General features: G+C 37.6%; 1 protein-coding gene across 1 annotated transcript in view; it reads right to left on the bottom strand.

Annotated features, from left to right (window-relative positions):
- The window catches only part of LOC150085059 (zinc finger protein-like 1 homolog), a 61062-nt gene that overhangs the window by 26988 nt on the left and 11314 nt on the right, over window positions 1–22760 (bottom strand). The window contains exon 2 of the mRNA XM_090375742.1: window positions 2023–2134. Within this exon, the coding sequence (XP_090231868.1) occupies window positions 2023–2134 (112 nt within the window). The remainder of the gene's footprint in view (window positions 1–2022; window positions 2135–22760) is intronic.

Genomic DNA, 22760 nt, shown 5'->3' with positions numbered 1-22760 from the left:
AAATGTTGCAGCAGGAAGTATCAATAAGTAAAAGCTGGAAGTGGAAAAAGCAGACAATAACTGAACTTTTCTGCTTCAGTAAATACAAATTTTAGTTTGCCTTTAACTTGGAATAAAGCCAAGGATTTTAATACATCTTAACTTTTCAACTCTTAAAGCATCAGATTTCAATTAACTGTAACTACGACAAACATAAAAACATGATATAATTAATGAAAGTGAAAGTAGCTAATTAGAGTTTGAGACAATATCTCATTGGACACAACTAAATACATCAACTGAAGGGTCACTGCACTCTAAGAAATAATTTACTGACCACTGTAGATACAGATGTACAATGTGGTTATACAAATTCTTCATCAGCATATGTCAGAAATACTCTGGAATTCGGTGTATCCTAGAACCCATTTTGAAAATTTGTGTAACAATTTCTAGCAAGGAACAATATGACTATGGTACCTTCTCCATCTTTAGTTCCCTCAATTTCCTCTTGTTCCCCAAGCTTTTGCACTCAAAAGGAGAGATTTCATAAAATTTCAGAAATGAAAAAAAAAAAAAAAAAAACCTACATAATATAATGACTGCAATATATAAAATGATCACAAAACAGGGACTCTGGAATTGTTTCAAACAGTAACAGAATCACTGTGCTCACTATATAAAGTCTAAAGGTTGATTTTGAGGTGAGAGCATGGAATACCTATTAAGTTACAAAAGTTTAATTTATTCACAAAATTTTTTATTCAAAAAGGTTTGAGCCGATAGTGTTCTCAAGGAATTTGGGAGCAAATACTCACCTTCATGATATTGCACACAATACACTAACGTTTTGCTCATGCAGTTGTCTCCTGAATGGCATGTGGATCAATCACTTATCACACAGCACTTTTGTGAATAGTTGAAATACCCCAATAAAAGAAACCACACTTCATCACTGAAAAAGGTGATGACCAGAATGTCAGTTCCATCAGCGGTAAGGAAAGTCTGAAATCACTGGCAACACTGTACATGCATCACATGGTCACATTCTTTCAGTTCATCACTGATGCTATCTTATACGGATGAAACATGTTTTTTAAGTACTTTCCTTGTTAAGCCACAAGATGCCTTCTTGCTGTAACACTTTTTTGAATTGACTTTTTCATTCTTATATAAGATCAAGAATGTCCAGTCCTTTGTCCATTGCAGAAACCCTGTTGAAACAGGCAGATTTTGGCACATCTGCAACTGATCCCACTTCCCTAAACTCGTTAAATGCTGCACTGTGTTGCAATGTAGTATGTGAATTTTGGGATACATTTCCCCAAATTTCTATTCAGCTTTTGTATATTCATCTCCAATAACTATTCCACCAGACACACTTGGCCCTCAATTTGCACACATCCAAGCAACTTGCTGTTTACATAAAGCATTACTATGTTCGTGGCATTACTGGCTGACAAGTGGGGGGCAGACTATGTGCTAGTAGTCATGTATGCCACCTAAAAGCATGTATATATGACTTTCCTACTTTCAGCACAGTGCAAATACGGGTGGTACAGAGAATATTTGCTTGCCCTGTACATAACATGCAGATTCAAAGTGAAAACTTATTATAATAAACAGAAACAAGCATTCTCTGCAATCTCTCTCTCTCTCTCTCTCTCTCTCTCTCTCTCTCTCTCTCTCTCTCTCTCACACGCACACTAATTCTCTCCACTGGTAAATGTTTGCAACCATATTTCACATTATAAAACACTGACATTAGATAAACTGAATTCTGGTATTTACTACAAATGAAATTTATTTTGTAATGTTATTTTGGAGACAATATAATGGGCAAGGGTAGGGTGTGGTTCTTTAAGTAATCACTAAACCAGTTAAAGACACGAGGCTGATTACTCATGTCTGTATATTGCACGTAACCATGGCAGTTCACACATTAAAGAAGTGGGGGGATTGCAGGAAATTTTTAATCCTATACAACTATCCCAGAATTTTCAGATTAAAATTTGATGAAAAAACCTAAACCAGAATACTTACGATAGCAGAGTAGCCTGACACTGTCACCTTCTGCCAAATTCTTGTTACACAGCTGACATGCAGGGTCATAATCACTGTCCTGCAGCCATTGTAAATATGACTGTACAATGCACTGAAAAAAAATTGTACACAGATAAAGAACAAAGAAAAATAAAACATAACTCACTTGAAAGTAGTTGGAGTGAATATGCTCTATTATGGGCTATATATAATGTATTCATAAAATTTTAGGATTTCAGCCTTTATAATAACATATCACACTATGTAAAATGTATACAAGTGCATTTATTGATCAGAAAAAAATTCTGCCTTATGCCTTCATGTAAGTTCTGGAAGCACTGCTTTTTATAATGTACAGTATGGGAGATACAGGCAAAATAAAAAAAAGATTTGCTAAACCATACAATAATATGGTTTATTAAAATATACATAATCAGTTTAAAATTGCAAAAAAAAATTAGTAAAAAAAAATGACTGATTAAGCTATTAAAATAAATTAGAAGTGAAGACCAAAATGAAAGTTAACAGCTAATGCACATCACTGAAGGTTTAGAGATTACGTGATACAAGCTAACAGATAGGCTCCTAAGAAACAGTTTTGATCCATTGTCATGTCAAGGTTAAAGCAGTTTACAGTTTTAACCTTGAAAGGTTCTGTTTATGAAGCTGTTTCTGTCAAGTTGGAGATTGATGGTGCATGAAAGTATTCATCTGTATGTGAGTCTTGTGGCAACAGAAGGGAACAAGAAAAAAGCTGCTGAAGAAAGGGCAGCTGAACCTGACCTGAGATATGCAGGAGTGTAATAATAGATTGAACAGCTTGCTGAACTATATATATTGTATATATTGCTGCATCCTACAATATAGGATTTAATATAACTTAGACTAATTGATATGTAAAGCATCAGAAGTGAGCGAATAAATAGATTCTTTTTATAAAGGTAAAAAATTCAGGGTTAGCTTAATCTCAAATTATGTACTGCACTATTCTTGTAAGTTTGAGAAAGATTAGCATTAGTAGAGGCATTTGATGCAAGAAAGCAAGCTTATGCAGCATCAGCCAAAAAAAAAAAAAAAAATAAATAAATAAAAAATAACCACTTCCACTTCACCCCTCTGTTCATTCGAAATACCTGTCCAGCTGAGCCTTAAACTTATTTAGGCTATCAACTTCCACGACAAGGGATGGAAGTCTATTCCAGCAACCAACCACCCGCTGGCTAAAGGCAAATTTCCTCACGTCTATCCTACATCTGTCTTTCCTCAATTTGAATATATGCCCTCTCAGGTGATTATTCTGAGCAAGAGGAAGAATCCCATCAGCATTGAGCATGCTCAAACCATTCAAGGCTTTATACACCTCTATCAGATCACCTCGCCGGTGCCTAGTCTCCAGACACTGTAATTTGCAAAACGTAAGCCTTTCTTCGTACGAGCACCCCTTTGTTCCATTCACTAATCTTGTTGCCCTTCTCTGTACTCGTTCCAGCATCTCTACATCCTTCTTGAAATGAGGCCTCCAGACCTGTATACACTACTCTAGGTGCGGTCTGACCATTGCCTTATACAAGGGAATAATCACCTCCTTATCCCTGCTAGAAAAATTCCTATATATCATCGACAATACACCATGAGCTACTCTTGCAGCCCGTCTGCGCTGCTCAGAAAACTTCATATCTGCCTGCACAACCATCCTCAGGTCCCTTTCATTCTCTACTACTGTCAGTGTAGTACCACAGAGTTGATACGTTGCTCTGGGGTTGCTGTTTCCCATATGTAGTACTTTACATTTGTCAATGTTAAACTTCATTTGCCACCTCTCAGCCCATCTGCTCAACCTTTCCAGATCCTGTTGCAGTAGCATAGTGTCAGTAGTGTCCTTGACAACCCTGCCAACCTTCGTATCGTCTGCAAACTTGGACATTAAGCTTGATATACCATCATCAATATCATTTATAAATACAGAAAACAATAATGGACCCAATACTGAAACCTGAGGGACTCCACTAATAACATTAGTCCACGATGAGCAGTGTCCATTGATTACCACTCTCTGTCTTCTCTCCCTCAACCACCCCTTTATCCATAGTAGCAATTTGCCTCCAATGCAACACTGCTCCAATTTGTGCAGCAGTCTTCCATGTGCAACAGTATCAAAAGCCTTTCTAAGATCCAAGTATATAATATCAAAGTTATTCCCTGCATCCAGTTCTTTTGTGACTGCATCATAGTATCCAATCAAATTGGTCAGGCAAGACTTCCCCTTAACAAAACCATGCTGTGTCTGAGCTATAACTGAAGTCTTGTCTAGATGATCCTGCAGTGCTTCTTTAACCAGTGCCTCCATTAATTTTCCAGGAACAGAAGTTAAACTAACAGGTCTATAATTACTTGTGTCGCCCTTTGATCCTCCTTTGTGAATTGGGGTCATATTTGCACATCTCCAGTCCATGGATACTTCCCCTGAGTCCAAGGAAGCTCTCATAATTATGGCTAAGGGTTTGCTTACTTCCTTTGCTGCTTCCTTTAATATAACTAGATAGATCCCATCCACCCCAGGTGTCTTTCTTGTATTTATCTTCAACAATTTCTCCTCCACTTTACTCTCAGTTATTACAAGATTCTCTAGCTTACTGCCAGAGTTGAATACACCTCTGGCATTCCCCTCGCTGAATAACTCCTCGTGTGAATGTCGATGCAAAATATTCATTCAGTTTGTTAGCTACCTGAGCAGGATCATCAACAGTTGACCCATCGATATCAAGTGGACCAATCTAATTCATCCCCTTCCTTCTAGAGTTTACAAAAGTAAAGAACTCTTTGCTGTTTTTCTTTGCATCCCTTGCCAAAGATTTCTCGTAATCTGCCTTCACCTGCCTAACCTCCTTTGTAACTTGGTTACAGATCCTTGAGGTTGTCACAGACATTCTCTCAGATATGCCAGACAAGCTGTACTTGCTATCTGGGAGTCTAAAACGCTGATGGAACTGATATTCGGGTGACACTCAAGTCAAGTGGACCCAATTTCGGCGAAGTCCGGACGGTCTGTGACAGCCAAATCCTCTGCTTGCACCTTCACGATGGTGGGACTGTTAGTAATCCTGGGTATAACCTCCATGCACAAGTACATGGTGGGTGACCACCCAGGTGTGAACCAACGTAAGCAGGGGTCGAGGTGTGGCGCCCACACCACATGGAGGAACGCCGCCCCTCTATGTTACCAGGCAGTACTAGGTGGTAGATGACTCTCATCAACCGGTGAAATACCACCACTGCTTATTGGAAGCTTGAAATGGTGGAACCCATGTTTAGTCTCTAGAGCTAAGTTCCGGTCAACCTTTCCCTATCTCTTCCATCATGCAGTATGATTGATGACTTTTGAGGTTATGATGAACGTCGTGGCGAGATCCAATATTCCTTACATTTCGAGGGTACAGCTCTAAAACGGTGTTCGCAGGCCGGCCGCTAGTTAGTACACCGGACTGAACCTATTGGTAACTCTCTAGGAAGCTTCCGGATCAGCTAGTGTATAATCTTGCTGCCTCTACTCTGCCAGATAGTGACTGGAGGGAGTCCGAGTAGTGTGTGTGCGGGGAGCATTGTCGAGGCCACGTTATGTCAAGGATCTGGGTATATTCTTACCACATGTACGCCATATCCAAAAATTTCATTACTTCATACAGCATGTCCCACCTACTTTTTCTTACTATTGAATACACCATGAATTGTCAAACTAATAGAGCAAGCTTATCTGCGAAAAGATCTAAACCTCCCAAGGACTTCCTAATTCATTTCACAAATATACGTGGTCTCAATTCTAATCTCAACGATGTCCATTTCCACTTGCAGTCTTCCAAACCCCATATACTTTTTCTGACAGAATCTCAGATATCGGTTGATTCATCTACTGCTCATCTCAGATGCCCAAATTATTCGCTGTATGATTCCTTTCGCTTCAAAGGTGGTACTTGTGCATATGTCCGTTCTGATATTCCCTGTCAGAGACTTGGCAATTTGGAATCTCCTCTCTTTGATCTTCTCTGGCTTAAAATCTCTCTACCTCATTGTGTCAAATTCATCTGTAGTCTCTACCGTTCTCCCAACTCCACTAATCACTTGGAGCTCTTTGACTTCCTCTCTTTGCAACTTGACTTTCTCCAGTCCAACTTTCCTAACAGTGAAGTAATTTTCCTTGGTGATTTTAATGTTCACAACTCCAGCTGGCTTCCGTTTTCTAGTCACACCGACCCAGCAGGTCGAGATGCTGAGGCTTTTGCAATTACTAATGACCTAGCACAGATTGTTCATTTACCTACAAGAATACCGGACAATCCTAATCATACAGCCAATACGCTTGATCTTTTTCTCACAAACAACCCTTCTAAGTACTCGGTCGAAGTGAGAGGTCCTTTAGGCACTTCAGATCACAACTTGGTGATTGTCTCTTCTCCAATGGAACCTTTATCTCATGGCTATTCCCAACCACGTGTTGTTTGGCATTACAAGAATGCAAAATGGGATGACCTGCGAGACTTCTTTTCTTCTTTTCCTTGGCCGGATTACTGTTTCAAAACTTCTGATGTCAACGTTTGCTCAGATCGTGTCAGTGAAATTATTCTTGCAGGAATGGAATCCTTGATCCCACACTCCACTTTAAAATCTCGTCCTTTATCTAAACCTTGGTTTTCCAATAAATGTGCTAAGGCTGTCCAAGAGAAGAATGTTGCATATCGTAATTGGCTTGTTTCTAATTCTTCAGTTTCATTTTCTGCCTACACCAAAGCTCGCAACAGTTGCAAAGCAGTTATTAACCACTCCAAACTAGAGTTTGAACAGGCTAAGAGTAGAAAACTTGCTTCTTGCCCTAATGGTAGCCGAGCATTCTGGTCTCTTGCCAAAGCTATTGGCCGCAACTTTTGCCCATCTTTGCTCCCACCTCTGTCCAAACCAGATGGTTCTGTTGCCACTTCAGCCAAGGATAAAGCTGACCTGCTAGCATCCCATTTTTCTTCCAGCTCATGTATTAATGATCTTGGTAAAACACCTCCCACCATTCCCAACACGCTCCATTCAATGCCTCCTGTGGTCTTCCGTCAAAAGGATATCAGAAGGATTTTGATGAATCTTGATGTTAAGAAAGCTCCAGGTCCTGATGGTATTTCTCCACTTGTTCTCAAAACCTGTGCTCCTGAACTTACTCCTATTCTTTGCCGCCTTTTTTCACTTTCTTATTCCAAAGGTGTTTTTCCTTCTGCTTGGAAATTTGCTCATATCCAGCCAGTTCCTAAAAAGGGTGACAAATCCCTCCCATCCAATTATCGTCCCATTGCAATTACTTCTACTCTTTCTAAAGTAATGGAGAAATCAATTAACCGCCAACTCTTAAACTACCTAGAAACCGTCCGTCTGATCAACGATCACCAGTATGGATTCCGTCAGTGTCGATCCACTGGAGATATTCTGGCTTATGTTACCCATTTATGGACTAATTCAATGGAAAGGTTCGGTGAAACACAAGTAGTTGCTCTTGACATCTCAAAGGCTTTTGATCGTGTTTGGCATAAAGGTCTTCTAAACAAGCTTCTATCTTATGGTTTGCCAACTGTTTTTAGTAATTGGTTATCCAGTTTTCTCTCTGATCGCTCACTGAGGGTGATGGTAGATGGCTCTCTGTCTTCTAACTTCTCCACTAATGCCAGTGTCCCCCAAGGTTCAGTTCTTTCCCCCACTCTTTTCCTCTTGTATATCAATGACCTTCTTCCATTGACTGGAAATCCTATTCATAGTTTTGCCGATGATAGCACATTGCATTCAACTTTCCATTTTGAGAAACCTTGTCCTGCTCAATCAGCTTCAACTTCTCGAAAATCTGCTACCAATTCCTTAAATGCCGATCTTCAGGTAATTCTCCAGTGGGGCAAAGACAACTTACTTGATTTCAACCCTTCTAAAACTCAGTCTTGTCTTATATCTCGCAAAAAGGATTCTTCTACTCCTATGCTTATCTTTAGTGACACTCCGATTTCTAGGCAAAATGATATATCTCTTTTGGGGATTACGCTGACTTCTAATCTCTCTTGGCACAAGCACATTACAAATATTGCTTCCTCTGCATCTAAAAAACTTGGTTTTCTCTTTCGCTCTCGGCGTTACTTTTCTTCCAAACAGCTTCTCACTCTGTATAAATCGCAAATTCGCCCTGCCATGGAATATTGTTCCCATATCTGGGGTGGTGCCCCCAAAACCTCTCTCCGGCTTCTTGATTCCATTCAGAAGAGGGCAGTTAGGTTAATTAATGATTCATCTCTAACAGAGTCTCTCCACTCGCTTTCTCTTAGACGCACTGTTTCTGCTGCATGCCTCTTCTACAGATACTTCCATGGGCACTGTTCTTCTGAATTGGCTTCTATAATTCCTGCTCTCTCGTTCAAAACAGTCCGAACACGTGCCGCCACCAGCCAACATCCATTTACTGTCCAACTTCAAACCCACAGAACCAACTTTTCATCTTCCTCATTTATTCATTCAACTGCCGTTTTCTGGAACAACCTTCCTTCATACGTATTTCCTGAAAATTACAATCTACAGAAGTTCAAGTCCAATGTCAACAAATATCTTCTTTCGTCTTCTTAACCTTAAACCCAAGCACGGTACTAAGTACTATAGGTTCTAATACCTCTCGTGTTTGGGGTTCTCATAAAAAAAAAAAAAAAAAGAGATCAACTTGTATCTATCATAGGCTTCTGTGTCACGTGTTAATTTGTATGTATCCTATGCATTTTTCTTCTCTGCCATCCACTTAGGCCTAAACCTTGAACAATATTTCTTAGTTGGTATGTAAAGCCTAGTAGCTTCCAAGATAAGTTCTTTGAATGCTTCCCATTTTGAATTTGCTGTTGGTAACATCATCAGTTGGTCCCACTGTATAGAATTTAAATACTGTCTCAGTCCATTGTAGTCGCCTTTACGAAAGCAATAACCCTTCCCTTTACCCCTAATGGTAGTTACCTCTTTGAGTAAATCCCACTTCAGCACACTGTGATCACTGCCACCTAGTGGTTCATTTACCTGCAGATTCTACCAGTCAATTATGAAGAATTATGAAATAGTATTTGCTACTTTATAATTTTAAATTCCATGAGAGTAATTTAATGAGATTAGACTTTCATGTGGTTGAACATGTCAAGACTGGAGTAGAATCCATTCTAAAAGAACACAGGCAACAGTTTAAAGTGGTAAACATTTCTTCTGCTGCACCTCTGATCCTTGTGAGGGATCTCTGAACCAGCAGTACCCTTTAATGAATCTAAACTGTCTGTTATAGTGACTTACAATATTGGATGTTTTAGTCAAAATTATACATTTTTTTAGTAAACGTGACTCTAAGGTCCTTTGGCTTTAGTGTCCCTTTTGATTTCCCCAGTCAACACTGCAACATATTTGAGGTACTGACACACACACACGCACGAATTTGACAGAATGGAGTAGAGAGACTTTAAACCAGAGAAGATCGAAATTTCCTATCAAAGTCAGATCTTCTCTGGCGTTGATAGGGAATTTCAGAGCCAACATATGCACAAGCACCACCTTTGAAGCAAAAGGAATTGCACAGTGAATAATTAGGATAACTGAGATGAGCAATGGTTGAGGCAACAGTTAATCTTTTAGTCTGTCTATCCCCCCCCAAGCTAGCAGTTTTCGGACCCACCTAACACTGCCATGATAACATCAGCAAATATTCTTGCATTCTTACATGGGATGATCAGTGCCCCATAACATGGATGACACACATTGGAGGATGTTTAATTTCTTTATTTGTATCAGCAAATATTCTTGCATACATAGGTAGCAGTTACCCCAGAGTAAACTATCAATTGTGGTACTATGCTCAGGGTAGTAGAGAATGAAAAAGACCTGGGGGTAATTGTGCAGTCAGACATGAAATTCTCTGAGCAGTGTACACATGCTGCCAGCTCATGGGGTTTTGTCAATGATATACCAAAACATTGCTAGCAGGGATAAGGAGGTTGTTGTTGTTGTCGAATTTAACGACACGTAGGTTGCCAAGGGCCATATTGTGTCTTTCTGATGGTGAATATGAAATATCAGCTTCATTAATATAACTATATTTTATGATATATTCCTATACGATTTAGGAAAGTAAACAGTTTTATTAAGATCATCTCCAAGAATCTGCAATAAATTTATTGATGACTATGTATTAGCAATTTAAAGGTGTTTAAGCATATGTTTTGAAAGTCGGGACAGTCCACTAACAAATGGCAAATGGTCAGCTGTACTTGACATGATGTACATTGGGGAGCACTGTCATTGGTTAATAGATACAGGTGAGTGAGGTGCACATATCCAATCCTTAGCCTTCCTAAAATTGTTTCTTCTCGTCTGCTTTTCCGGAAGCTGGAGAGCCATAGCTTTGATTCTGGTTTTATTTGGTAACGTTTGTTTCCTGGATAACCTCTCCAGATTACTGACCGGCTATTGTAACATGCTTTACAGATGATGGGTTTGAAATCAGTATATGGAACTTGACAATTCTGTAAAATAGAAGTATTTGGTTGTTTGGCTGCAAGATATGCTTTTTAATTTCCTGCTATCCCAGAATGCCCAGGGATCCAAGCAGAATGTCACAGTTTGGTTTTACTCATTACACACAAGTAATTTAGAATGGATTTGTTTTATTACAGGGTGAGAGGAGCTGGTATTACTATTTATGGCAGAGACAGCACTGAGTGAGTCAGCGTATATTAAAGCAGACGGAATTAGATGTTCAATAATGTGATCCAGAGCTAAGTTTATAGCATAGAGCTCAGCAGTGAAGATACTGCATTCTGATGGCAATGAGACAGAAGTGGTGAATGATGGGAAGATTGCTGCAGCACCCTTGGGTCTCAGTTTTTGATCCATCTGTATAGATTTCACATGCGTTTGAATTAGAAAGAGTAAGTTGCATGTAATTGTGCGATATTGGAAGGAGATAGGGTGCTCTTTCCCCACTGTTGAAAGTAGTCATCATATATCGCACAGATATTTGTCCAGGGTGGATCTGGTGGTGTTGTGTCCTGAAATATATTACCAATTTCTATATTCCACGATTGAGCCAGTTCCTTAAATCTAAGTGATGCGGGTCGGTTTTCATTAGATTTACTGTTGTAAAATGACTCTCATTCAGTATTGTACAGACATCTCCAACAAGAGTGAGAGCGAAGACTGCGGATTTTTGCGGCAGACATCAGAAGTAATGTTTTTCTGCAAAGATGTAAGGGAAGTTCATGGGCTTCGATGTAAAGGCTCTGAACCGGGGAGGTTCTGAACGCCCCTAGAGCAACTCTTAAAGCACTGTGCTGGATGGTGTTTAATCGTTCTAAAGTACTTTTCCTCGCAGAATCATATACTGGAGAGCCATAGTCCAAGCGAGACCTGATGAGAGCTCTATAAAGATGGATGAGGGTGTGACGATCAGCACCCCATGACACGGATGACACACATTGGAGGATGTTTAATTTCTTCAAGCAGATGGTTCAAAGATAGGCCACATGTGCTTGAAAGTTCAGTTTTCTGTCTAGTATAAGCCAAGGAAACGGAGAGTGTGAGCAAGAGGAACTGGCATGTTATTTATCTTTAGCTCTGGATCAGGATGAAGTGACCAAAGTTTGCAGAAATGAGTGGTAGTGGTTTTCTGTTCAGCGAGATGATATCCATTGCATAAGGTCCAAATAAGGAGGTGATTATCCCTTTGTATAAGGCCATGGTTAGGCCTCATACAAAGGGATCAATAAAAAGCTCTGTGTGTGTGTGTGGTTTTATTTATGACAGGGTGCGATATTGTATTACCGAAGTTATCTTGAGTACTACATACAGATCTGGTGGCCTCACTTTAGGAATTACGTAGACCTGCTGGAATGGGTGCAGAGAAGGACAACCAGATTGGTGAGGGAAAGGGAACAAAAGAGTGCTCCTACCTAGAAAGGCTTCAGTTCTGCAAATTGCACAGAGTCTTGATATTAGGCATCTGTGGAGAGATCTGATTGAAGTGTTTAAAGCATTAAATGAATTGAGTAGACAATGTTAATAGTACTCTTCCATTTTCTGAGACTATACACGTGGGGGCATAAATTCAAGTTGAAGGATGGTTGCAGGATAGATGTGCAGAAGTTTGCCTTCAGCCAGCAGGTGGTTGATTGTTGGAACAGGCATCCATCTGTTTCTGTTGAAGTGGATGGGCTGAATAAATTTAAGGGAGAACTAGACAAATTCTTGGAGGGTATGGATAGGTGAACTGGTTTTTTTTTTTTTTTTTTTTTTTGGTTTTTTTTGGCTGATGCTACATAAGCTTGCTTTCTTGCATCATTTGCTGCTACTACTACTATAAAGCAAAAATCCATTTCTTGAAAATTCAATTTTGATGGATAACAGTGAGTGCCTGATAACAAGTTAATGTCCTGGAGAGAAATCATGCTCATCAAATATTGGGCCAATACAATGCCTAATCCTGTGCAGCAAGGAGGGATCACCAGGAGTATAAGTGTGCTGGTCCCACAAGTGCAATTCTCGGAGATTCAATTGTTAGTAAAAAAAAAATAGTAAATATATTATATGGAACAGGATCAAGGAATGTCTACCAGGGGCAAAAGTTAATGATACTGTAAAACAATTATAATCTTAACGATACAAAATGGGAAACTGTTATAAATGTAGACACTAATGATATAAAACATTAAGCAATCTGAAGACTTCCTTCACATAATGAGGTTAATGACGAGAAAAAGTAACAAGTTAGGACCCATTGTGAAAGTGTTTGGAATTTTCTTCTGGCATGATGAGGGAATTTATAGCTTAAGCCATGCGCCAATCATGAGCCTTGCATGATCTTTCCAAGTAAAGATTGTGCAAAACTCATGGAGCAGAATTTTTCTCAGCATGTTGACAGAGGGAAGCGTTTTTTAATCCATAAGTAATGACGTGTCATCTGATAGACTACTGCTATTTTTAAAACTGTGATCTCTTTTAATTGATAAAACTCAAAATTCCCTCTCAGTGTACTCTCAAATGGGAAGACAACAAACATATTTCCTATGCATTAACGAAATAATCCGAATATTACCGAAGTTATCTGAAATTGAAAAGCAAGCGTTGTCTGAGAGATGGCATGTCAGTACAAGTGTAACTTTAGTCGTGCGTAGATACATTTGTTGTCTTCAGCAAAATGAGTAGTAAAGCAGATTATTCAAAAACTGTTTGTCCTATTGATAATGATTTTGAAGAAAGAGTGCAAAAATGGTATGAAGAGTGTGATAGTGATGTGGGTGAATTAGAAAGGGATGTTGATAGTGATTTCGCAATTGAAAGTGAGCACGATGCAGCATCCGAAATAGCGAAAGATAATGAGAGCGACAGTGAAAATCCTGATCCAGAATTTTAGATGTTGTTTGCACTAATGCATACATAGTCCACCAATCTTATAGGGACAATCCCTGAATACCAGAAAAATCTAATTTTTTGAAACAACTTGCAAGACAAATGAACCACATATGAGAAGAAGGGAAGCAAATCCACATGTTCCTAGAGAAATAAAATTTTGCATACACCATGTTTTGCGTATTGAAGATATGCTGTTTTAGATCCAGTTGATGAAGATGTTCTGAAAAAAAATGCAAAATCTGTTCAGTTTGTCCAAGTAAAAAAAGAATGACAAAATACCTCTGTAATTCATGTAAAAAGCCTATATGTCTTCAATATGCAAAAAGACTGTCTCCAATGTACAGAAAATGTCTAAGAAAGCATATATTTAGCATTTGTAATTATATTCTTAGTTTGTTGTTTATTTCATGTTTTATGTATATAATGATTACTTAGACTTTATTCAACATATTAAAAAAACTTAATCCTTATAAATGTTCATTTAGTTTTTTTCTCCTGCAAAATACAGTGGACATGCATTTCTTCTGTATCTGTAAGTAATAAATATTTGTTTTCCTCAAAAATAGTGTATTATTTTTATATTTTTTGTGGATCTATATTACCATAAATAAGTACATTATAAGTGTCCAAAATATAATTGAATTTCAAATAAAAACAAGTATGAAAAAATAATTTTGTTTCAAGGTAGTCTCACAGACGGCACATTAGTACCTATGTCCCAAGAATTCTATGTCGTTACTTAAGGGTTAAGAGAGGGATAAACTCAAACAGAAGAGGCTCGAGAATATCTGTTAATATTATTGTAGCAGTAATACCTTGAAAATGTATTTGAAAAGAATTTTTTGAATATGAAAAAATACTAGAAAGGGCCACATAATTCATCCACTATAGGATAGCTCTGGTAATGTCCATAGCTATCCTATAGTGGGTGATCCAAAAATAACTGCCGATGAACTACTGATGATCCCAAAAACATACCCGATGAACTGCATATTTTTTGCACCAATATTCACATATGGGTGTTCTTTGAGGCTTGATGGAATTACTGGCACTGGGAACTTGATTTTACAGAATTTAAAAGCAATGTTTTCATCTCTACAGGAGAGATGAAAGTGGTTGTGTCACTATACCAGATAATACAGATGATATAAATTCTGAACCCACTGAGGTGAATTAGAAGTGGCAATTGCAATTCAGGTAACAATTTGATGAGATTATATGAAGAAAATAATATTAAAAGTATTAATATTAATTTATTTTTATATTGATTTTCTTTACATTTCATGTAATGAAAATTATCAGTTACATTTGGATGTGTAATAAGCTTTTGCACATACTGACGTGGTGACTAGTGAGTGAAGGTTCATTCAAAGCATTCAGTAAAGGCTTTGAGTTATGTCCAACAAATCAGCCAAGTATTAACATGTATTCCAAACTTAAAGCTGACTGCAGAATGAATTTATACAACTGCAAGCTAAACAAGTCAATTAACCACAGAAACTGAAGGCAAAAATTACAATATTAATTTCCTTGCCAAATTACAGAGATAATATATGCAAAAAAAAAAAAAAAAATGCTATGTTATTCTATAATTCACACTTAACTAGCCAAGCCATGTTAATTCAGTGAGTCATTAAAATTAGCAATTAATTATATATCACAGGTATGGTTAGTCCTTTAACCTCGGATACAGCCTACCCTTCATCTCAAAAACTGGCTACCCCCTGTTCACTGATGTTTACAAATTGTGTAAATTGGTTCCTCTCACACAGTAATAGTGACTTTGCTTGCTATCACAAAGTAAAGAAGATTGTATGATCAATGAAAATGGATTGGAAGGAAAATTATCATGTATAAGTAAACAAAAAAAAAAAAAAAAAAAAAAAAAGCAGAAACTGATTAATTCATTAAGTGATATTAAAGGAAGCAGCAGAACAAATTGTCAAACTTATATTTATTATAATGGGTATATTCCTGGACACGGATGAAGTCCCAGTTAATTTTCTGTCACAGAGATTAACAGCGTTGAAACCTATTTAAAATATCTGATCCAGGAAGGAATTGGGGGGGGGGGTGCAATGGAAGCTCTCTGCTAGTTTTCATATATTTTTAATTTGTTAAATGTTACTTAATAGTGGAAAAAATAACAAAAAAGGCATGTGTGACAACAATGCATTGTATAGATTTCTGATTTAGTTTTTAAAGTTTACTTATTTTTTTTTAAATGTACCTCTCTACCTAATATGCTTTTATAATAAAAATTATAATACAGTATTTACTTTATTTTAGTACTAGCATATTTTATTTAAAATATGTGGTACACCCAAATTATTGTAGCATTTTAAGGTAACTCATATAGTGGGATAAGTTGCTGAGCCCCTGTTTAAAACTTTGTGGTACATAATACAATGTATGAGAGCTCATGGGGTTCCATCAGTAACGAGAAATTTTAAAGCAGAGACAAGGAGGTGATTATCTTATTATATAAGGCAGTGGTTAATTGCATCTTGAGACCCTTGAGACCCACTGCTTTCAGACATGTACTGCATACAGGTCTGAAACCTCATTTTAGGAAGGATGGGGATCTTTTGCACACAAGTACAGAGAACAGCAACAAGATCTAGATCTTTAGTTCTGAAAACTGCAGTGCTTAGAAACTAGGCATCTGCAGGAAGACTTGATTGACATGTTTGGCTTTAAATGGATTGAGTAAAGTAAATGTTGATGACATCCTTACTCTTTCTCAGATAAGACATGAGGGATAAAAACTGAAAAAGGATGGATGGAGGATAGATGCGAGAAAATTTGATTTCTTCTAGAGAGTGAGTCATTGTTGGGATAAATCTGGCATTGTAAAAGTGCATAGTTTAAATAAATTTAAGGAAGAAAAATTATTTAAGGGGATGGACAGGCGAGATGGTTGGTAATTTATTTATCATTTTTTTTGTTGATGCTGCATAAGCTTGTTTCCTTGTAACATTTAGCACTAGTAATACTAATTAACTTTGCAAGTAATACACAATTACAAAAAAAATTCGCATGTGTACGCTGTACATACGAAAGATGTTTTATGTGTAAACATCTTTGATGACACCAACTAAATTTCGAACAGCTAGAACCAAAATTATGAACAATGTAATTTATGCTCACATTTATTGCATTTGATTGTAGGCATTTGTTGAATAGCATGACTGCAACAATACAACTATTTGTATTGTTACAATCATACTATCATGCTGGATCATGTTACTCTGTCATACTTTGTTGCAAATTACACATGCAGCACTAACGAGATCTGCAAAACACGACAGTATCCACGCATATTACACTATCGAACCTGACTTAGCTCAGGATCTCAACATGTACAAGCGCGAGATGGTAATGCTGCGAAACAGATACTGTCAGAGATGAAATATGCCAAGGTCTATGATGACAGTGAAGAGCTCATACTAGATCGTAAATTGTATGAATCAGACTTAGACATTAACAAAACGATTGAAATAAGTAAAACAATGTGTCAAGATAATGACGACAGTGACCCTGACGAAGCATGCAGCAATGACTTGCATAGCCCTGTAACACAACTGTGAGAAGAAGGCCCCTTTCAAAACTTTTACAATCATCCAAACAGCAAGATGAATGAGGATCTAAAGCTTGCCATGCTCAACCGACTCAGCACAATTGCAAAGAAAGGCAAAAACTTGATGACCAACAAGGACTTCTGCAACTTAACAAGAATAGCCAATGACAAGCAAAAGATTCTACTCGTGCATGTAATTTGGAGTCTGTTATCCCCCAACAGCAAACTGATTCAAATATTCTTGACCGGCCGGGCTGGTTGTTCAAAATGATTCATCCAATTTCAAATGAGCATAATTCCATCATACCTATCAACCGTGTATTAACTTGGCAGACACCAAATGAAAAAGGAAATCTATGAGTTTTAGAGGTCACCATGAGATGGCTCCACTGTGACTGTGGCTCGGCAACAGACAACCTGTGAGAAAATGCTGACCGCACAGCAGAAGGCTTTTTGTGTGCTGCAGTTTGAGGTGTGAATCGGTAGTCACAGTGCAGCGTGAGTTTTGTCAACGTCATGGAACTGATCTATCAGGTGCTCAGAGCATTTGTCGGTGGTATCGGCAGTTTGAGGAAACAGAATGTTTGTATAAAGGCAAGAGCACAGGACGACCGCATGCATCTGAGGATAATGTGGAAAGAATCAGAGAGAGTTTCATATGTAGCCAGAGGAAGTCAACAAACCGCGCCAGTCGAGAATTGGGAATTCCTCAGATGACTGTTTGGCGTGTTTTGAGACGGCGCTTGATTATGAAGCCATACAGGTTGCATCTGTTGCAGGCTCTAAGGCCAAGGGACAAGTTAAACCGACTGAACTTCTGCCATCTCATGCACGAGGCTATGGAGGACGACAATTTTGCTCCCCACTTGGTGTTCAGTGACGAAGCAACTTTTCATTTAAGTGGCAAGGTGAACTGTCACAACTTTAACATATGGGGCATGGAAAACCCTCATGCAACAATCGAACATGAGCGCAACTCACCTAAAGTTAACATCTTCTGTGCTATTTCCCGGGCAAAGGTTTATGGCCCTTTCTTTTTAAACTATCTGGATATGCTGCAGAACTGGCAATTTCCCCAAATGAACGAAGATTCCGGTAACTACATTTTCAAGCAAGATGTGGCACCGCCTCATTGGCATTTGGATGTTTGCCATTTCCTCAATAAAGTGCTCCCTCGCCGTTGGATTGGTCACAGTGGACCCCATGACTTGGTGCTCTACAGCTGGCCCCCCTAGGTCACCAGATCTTACGCTGTGCAGCTTCTTTTGGGGGTACGTTAAGGATGCTGTATACATGCCAGCGTTGCCCACAACCCCGGATGAGCTCAAAAATCGCATTGTTACTGCTGTGGAGTCAGTGACAAAGGGCATGCTGCAGTGAGTATGGGAGGAATTCGAATATAGTCTTGACATTGCTCGTGTAACTATGGGAAGTCACATAGAGCACTTATAAGGTGAGAGACAAAACTAGGACAGTTTTTCTTTTGGTTGATGTATCATTAATCACTCTGTATTTGTAAACTTCAAAAATACAGTAATTTGAAATTGGATGAATCATTTTGAATGTGCTCAGAGCTGGCATAAACCAGCTCTGAGCACATCCAAGGTCATTGCCCTCAAGATATCCATTTTTCTATTTACCAAGAGGTTTCTGCTACGGGTGGCAATGGTTAGCCCAAAGCCACCTAAGTATGCCCTGAATCATAAACGTTTTTCTGCAACCAGCTGGTTTATGCCAGCTCTGAGCACATTCAAGATCACCTCCCATGATCCTTTGTGTGATCTCCTCTCCCGACTCCATTCTTTTTGCCTTTTCCATGATGCTTTGCACTGGTTGAACCATGTTATTTTTTTTTATTTTAAGTAAAACATTTACTTTAAATTTTGCTAGATATCCATTTCTCTGTTTATCAAAAGGTTTCAGCCATGGGTGGCAATGGTTAGCACAAAGCCACCTAAGTGGTATTCCCTGAATCAAACATTTTTCCACAACCAGCTGGTTCATGCCAGCTCTAAGAACATCCAATATCACCTCTCATGATCCTTTGTGTGATCTCCTATCCTGACTCCATTTTCCTTTGTTATGAAACAGAAATGATGTCAAATGACGTCATTTTTGCATCACAAAATTGTGACAAATTGATTTTACTACCGTCTGAAATTTAGTAGGTGCCATCAAATATGTTTACACATCAAAAACATAATGAACATATAATAATATCACATTTACCTGAAAATGAAGGAAGTTTTATTTTTTCTCTACCATTCTATGACTTAGAGAAATTGCAACAAAACGGAGCACAAACATGGCATGCTTAAACCCAAAGAGTGCAGGTCAAACCAGGAAATGTGGCAACTCTAAAAGTTAAAACTTGTAAGTTTAATTTCCATGGGAAAATATGAAATCCTTGATTAAAGATGCACTTCAGAAGCATATGGACAATAGAATTATGCAAAAAACATGGATTTATTAAAAGGAAATCTTGTCTAATAATCTGATATGCAATTATGAGGCTGTCACAAAATAATTGGATGCAAAGGGTAATTCTGACACAGTATATTTACACTTTATTAAGATTTTCCGATACTACTGGACCCAGTCCTGAAGGATTCAGCACTGGGTCCCTTGTTTGCAATATCTATTAATGATGCCGATACAAATAACAGTCATTTGTAAAAAACATAAATCACAGATAAAATACAAATTGCAGATGATAATTTTTTACAGATAAAATGTAACTTATTAATAACATTTTATGCTGGATATCAGTGTATATCAATAATACAAAAGGTCGGGAAGTAAATGATATTAAACAAGGTATGCTGCTTCAACAGAAGCTAAGTAAGTTATTTAGCTGGTCATAAAAATGACAGGTTAATGCACAATATTGGAAAATATAAGGTTCTGCAACTGGGTTAAATTAATCCCAGATCATCTCATTACTTGGAAAACAACAAACTTAAGTTAGCTGATAATGAAAAAGACTTAGGAATAATTATACAATCTGACAAAGTTCTCTCAGCTGTGCAGACTAATTGCAAAAACAGTACAAAGTATTATCTATAATGTATATGAATTTTGCTAGTAGAGACAGATATAATTTTGTTTAATTACTTTCATTAAGCCATGTCTTGTGAATATACTTGTATATAATTATGAAATTTATTGAAAAACCAAGGCCAAAAAGAATAAGTTTCACACAAAAATGAATATAATACCTTTTAAGAGTGGAAACGTATCATGCTGAGAAACATTTATAAATAATGCACTGCACATGCCCTCCATAAAATTAAAATAATATTTAATAATTTCAAAAAATATATATTATACATATTTTGGAAATTATATTAAACTCAATAAATACGAGATTAAATGTTTCAGCTGGGTGCTGTCAGACTTCCTCAGTGTGATAACAGATAAAAGATGAACAAAAACAACTATTTATAATATGTGGTACACAATTACATCTAGCTGTTTAGGGGCAGTTATGTCTTGTATTTTATCTTTATCAATATTCTTGTTAATTAATTTGGAAGGTGGGAAATTACACTGAGCAAGCTTCTGCATTTTCTCTCCTTGCAAACTGGATCTGTCATCAGGAGTTTGGCATGCTTACAGTGAAAGCTATGATTGTTAGATATCGAATGTTCTTTTACTTTGTATACTAGTCCTCTTATCCTGAGGGGAGGGGTGATTCCTCAATAGTTTTTTTTAGCCTCCTGAACCTGGAGAAGTATGAGGTATGATAAAACAGTTTGGGAACAACTAATATTTAGGAAATGAAGGTTAGTAGCAATTTGAAAGGCAATTTTCTTGACACTGTACACACCAATTCCAACTTTCTACAACTTCTGAATGTATTCCTAATATGATTTTTTCGAAATTGCCAGCAGATCCCATGGTGCATTCTGAATAATTTTTTAAGTCACTGCAAATCTATGACCTTTCAAGGGAGCATTAAAGTTTGGAAAAAAAACAATAAAATAAAAATCACAGGGACTAAACTCTGAGTGTGGTGGATGGAAGATCACAGTGATGGAATGCTTAGCAAAAAATTCTTTAATGGAAAGCTCTGGGTATGAAGGGGTACTGGTACTGTCGTGGTGCAATGGAAAATTCCCTGAAGTCCACTTTTCTGGCAATTTCCTCTAAAACAGCACTATGCAATCATTGTACACTGTGTATTGGAGTATTCCTAGTTCACTGTTTAACCATGCAGGGCAAATTCACAATGAAAATACCATGTTGATGTTCACATCACATTAAGACTGTCTTGCTTCTTTGGGCCTTGGAAAACACAAAAGTTTTCCAATTAGAGGACTGGGCCATACACCCTTGATGTGTAACCAGTAACAATGGAAGAAACAAAATGTGAGTCAGCAGGAGCAAATTGGTGAAGATCCTGGCATACAAGAACACACTTGGCTGAAACACGTATTTCCAAATACTGTATTAAAATTGACTGGCATGTTCCATAAGAAATACCAATTTCACTAATAGCCTTTTTAGCTAGTTAAGCATCAACCGCTCCTGATGAAGTCATGAACATGAGTAAATGAATCACTGGTTTTTGACACTGAAGGGCAGCCAGAGGATCATCTTCAACAAACAAGCAGCCTGCTTTAAACAATGTGAACCACCGTAAAATCTTTGATTGATTCTATATCTTTTCCAAAAGCTGTTAACATAAACTCAAAATCAGATCCATTCCAAAAAGCCGAGTCTGTTGTTGGTGTAGGGTTTGAGGCTTATCAGATATTTAAACCATAGACCATACTGCACCATTATGTCATGTAAAAGTGTGTTCAGAGGCTGATTTGCACATTGTGTGGGCTGAAAAACCCAGAATCAATCACAGAGAAAAACCCAAATTCTTGTCTGAGATCAACTAACTACAGCCTCTATTGAAGACTTCAGAAATTCCAGCAGTCGCAGATGGGATTCAAACCCAAACCTCACTACAAGTGTAAAAAACACTGTATTGTCACATAAGACTAAAAAGCTGAATTATTATAAAAATTCATTTAAACGATTGAAAATTCATTATATGTTGATTGAAAATTCATTATATAAAAACAATACCATAAATAAATACCAATTTTCCCCTCCTTCCAATAGTTCAGCCTTGGAACACATCTGCATGCCTTAAGTGACCAGATTGTCAGGTTAGCTAATAAGAGGGGAATATGAACACTTCTCCAGATCCAAGGAGCTAAAACAGCTAGTCACACAAGAGGACAAATATACAAAGTAAACTGTATGGAATGCCTCATAAATAGGGCAATCTTATCACATTATTTAATCCATAAAAGGGTTGAACTAATTTTTTGGCCTTTGAACAAGTGCACCCTTATGTTCCGTTTATAATCTAAAAATAAGCATTAAATAATTCAGAACTAATGACTTTTTGATGCCACCCCCCTCTTTTATATATATATATATATACACACTACAGTGGGCACACTAGTAATAATGCATTTTAAAATTTAAAGCTGTATTTTTAAATAAAGAGCAACTGGAACACTTTATACAAAAATGTTATTTGTATATGGGCTTGGCACACCCAGGGTCCTGAGCTGGATATCATCATTCTTCTCTTTCTTGGTGATTCCCTTCTCTCTCTCTCGGGGTAATTCAGAAATTTTTTTTTTTTTTTTTTGGCTGGTGCAGTATAAGCCTCAGGCTTCCTTGCACCATATGGCTAATAATAATAATAATA

The sequence above is a fragment of the Mastigoproctus giganteus genome, chromosome 6 (genome assembly GCF_048544385.1).
Source record: "Mastigoproctus giganteus isolate SK-2022 chromosome 6, ASM4854438v1, whole genome shotgun sequence".
Lineage (NCBI taxonomy): Eukaryota > Metazoa > Arthropoda > Arachnida > Uropygi > Thelyphonidae > Mastigoproctus > Mastigoproctus giganteus.
This window is presented reverse-complemented; position numbering and strand designations above follow the sequence as displayed.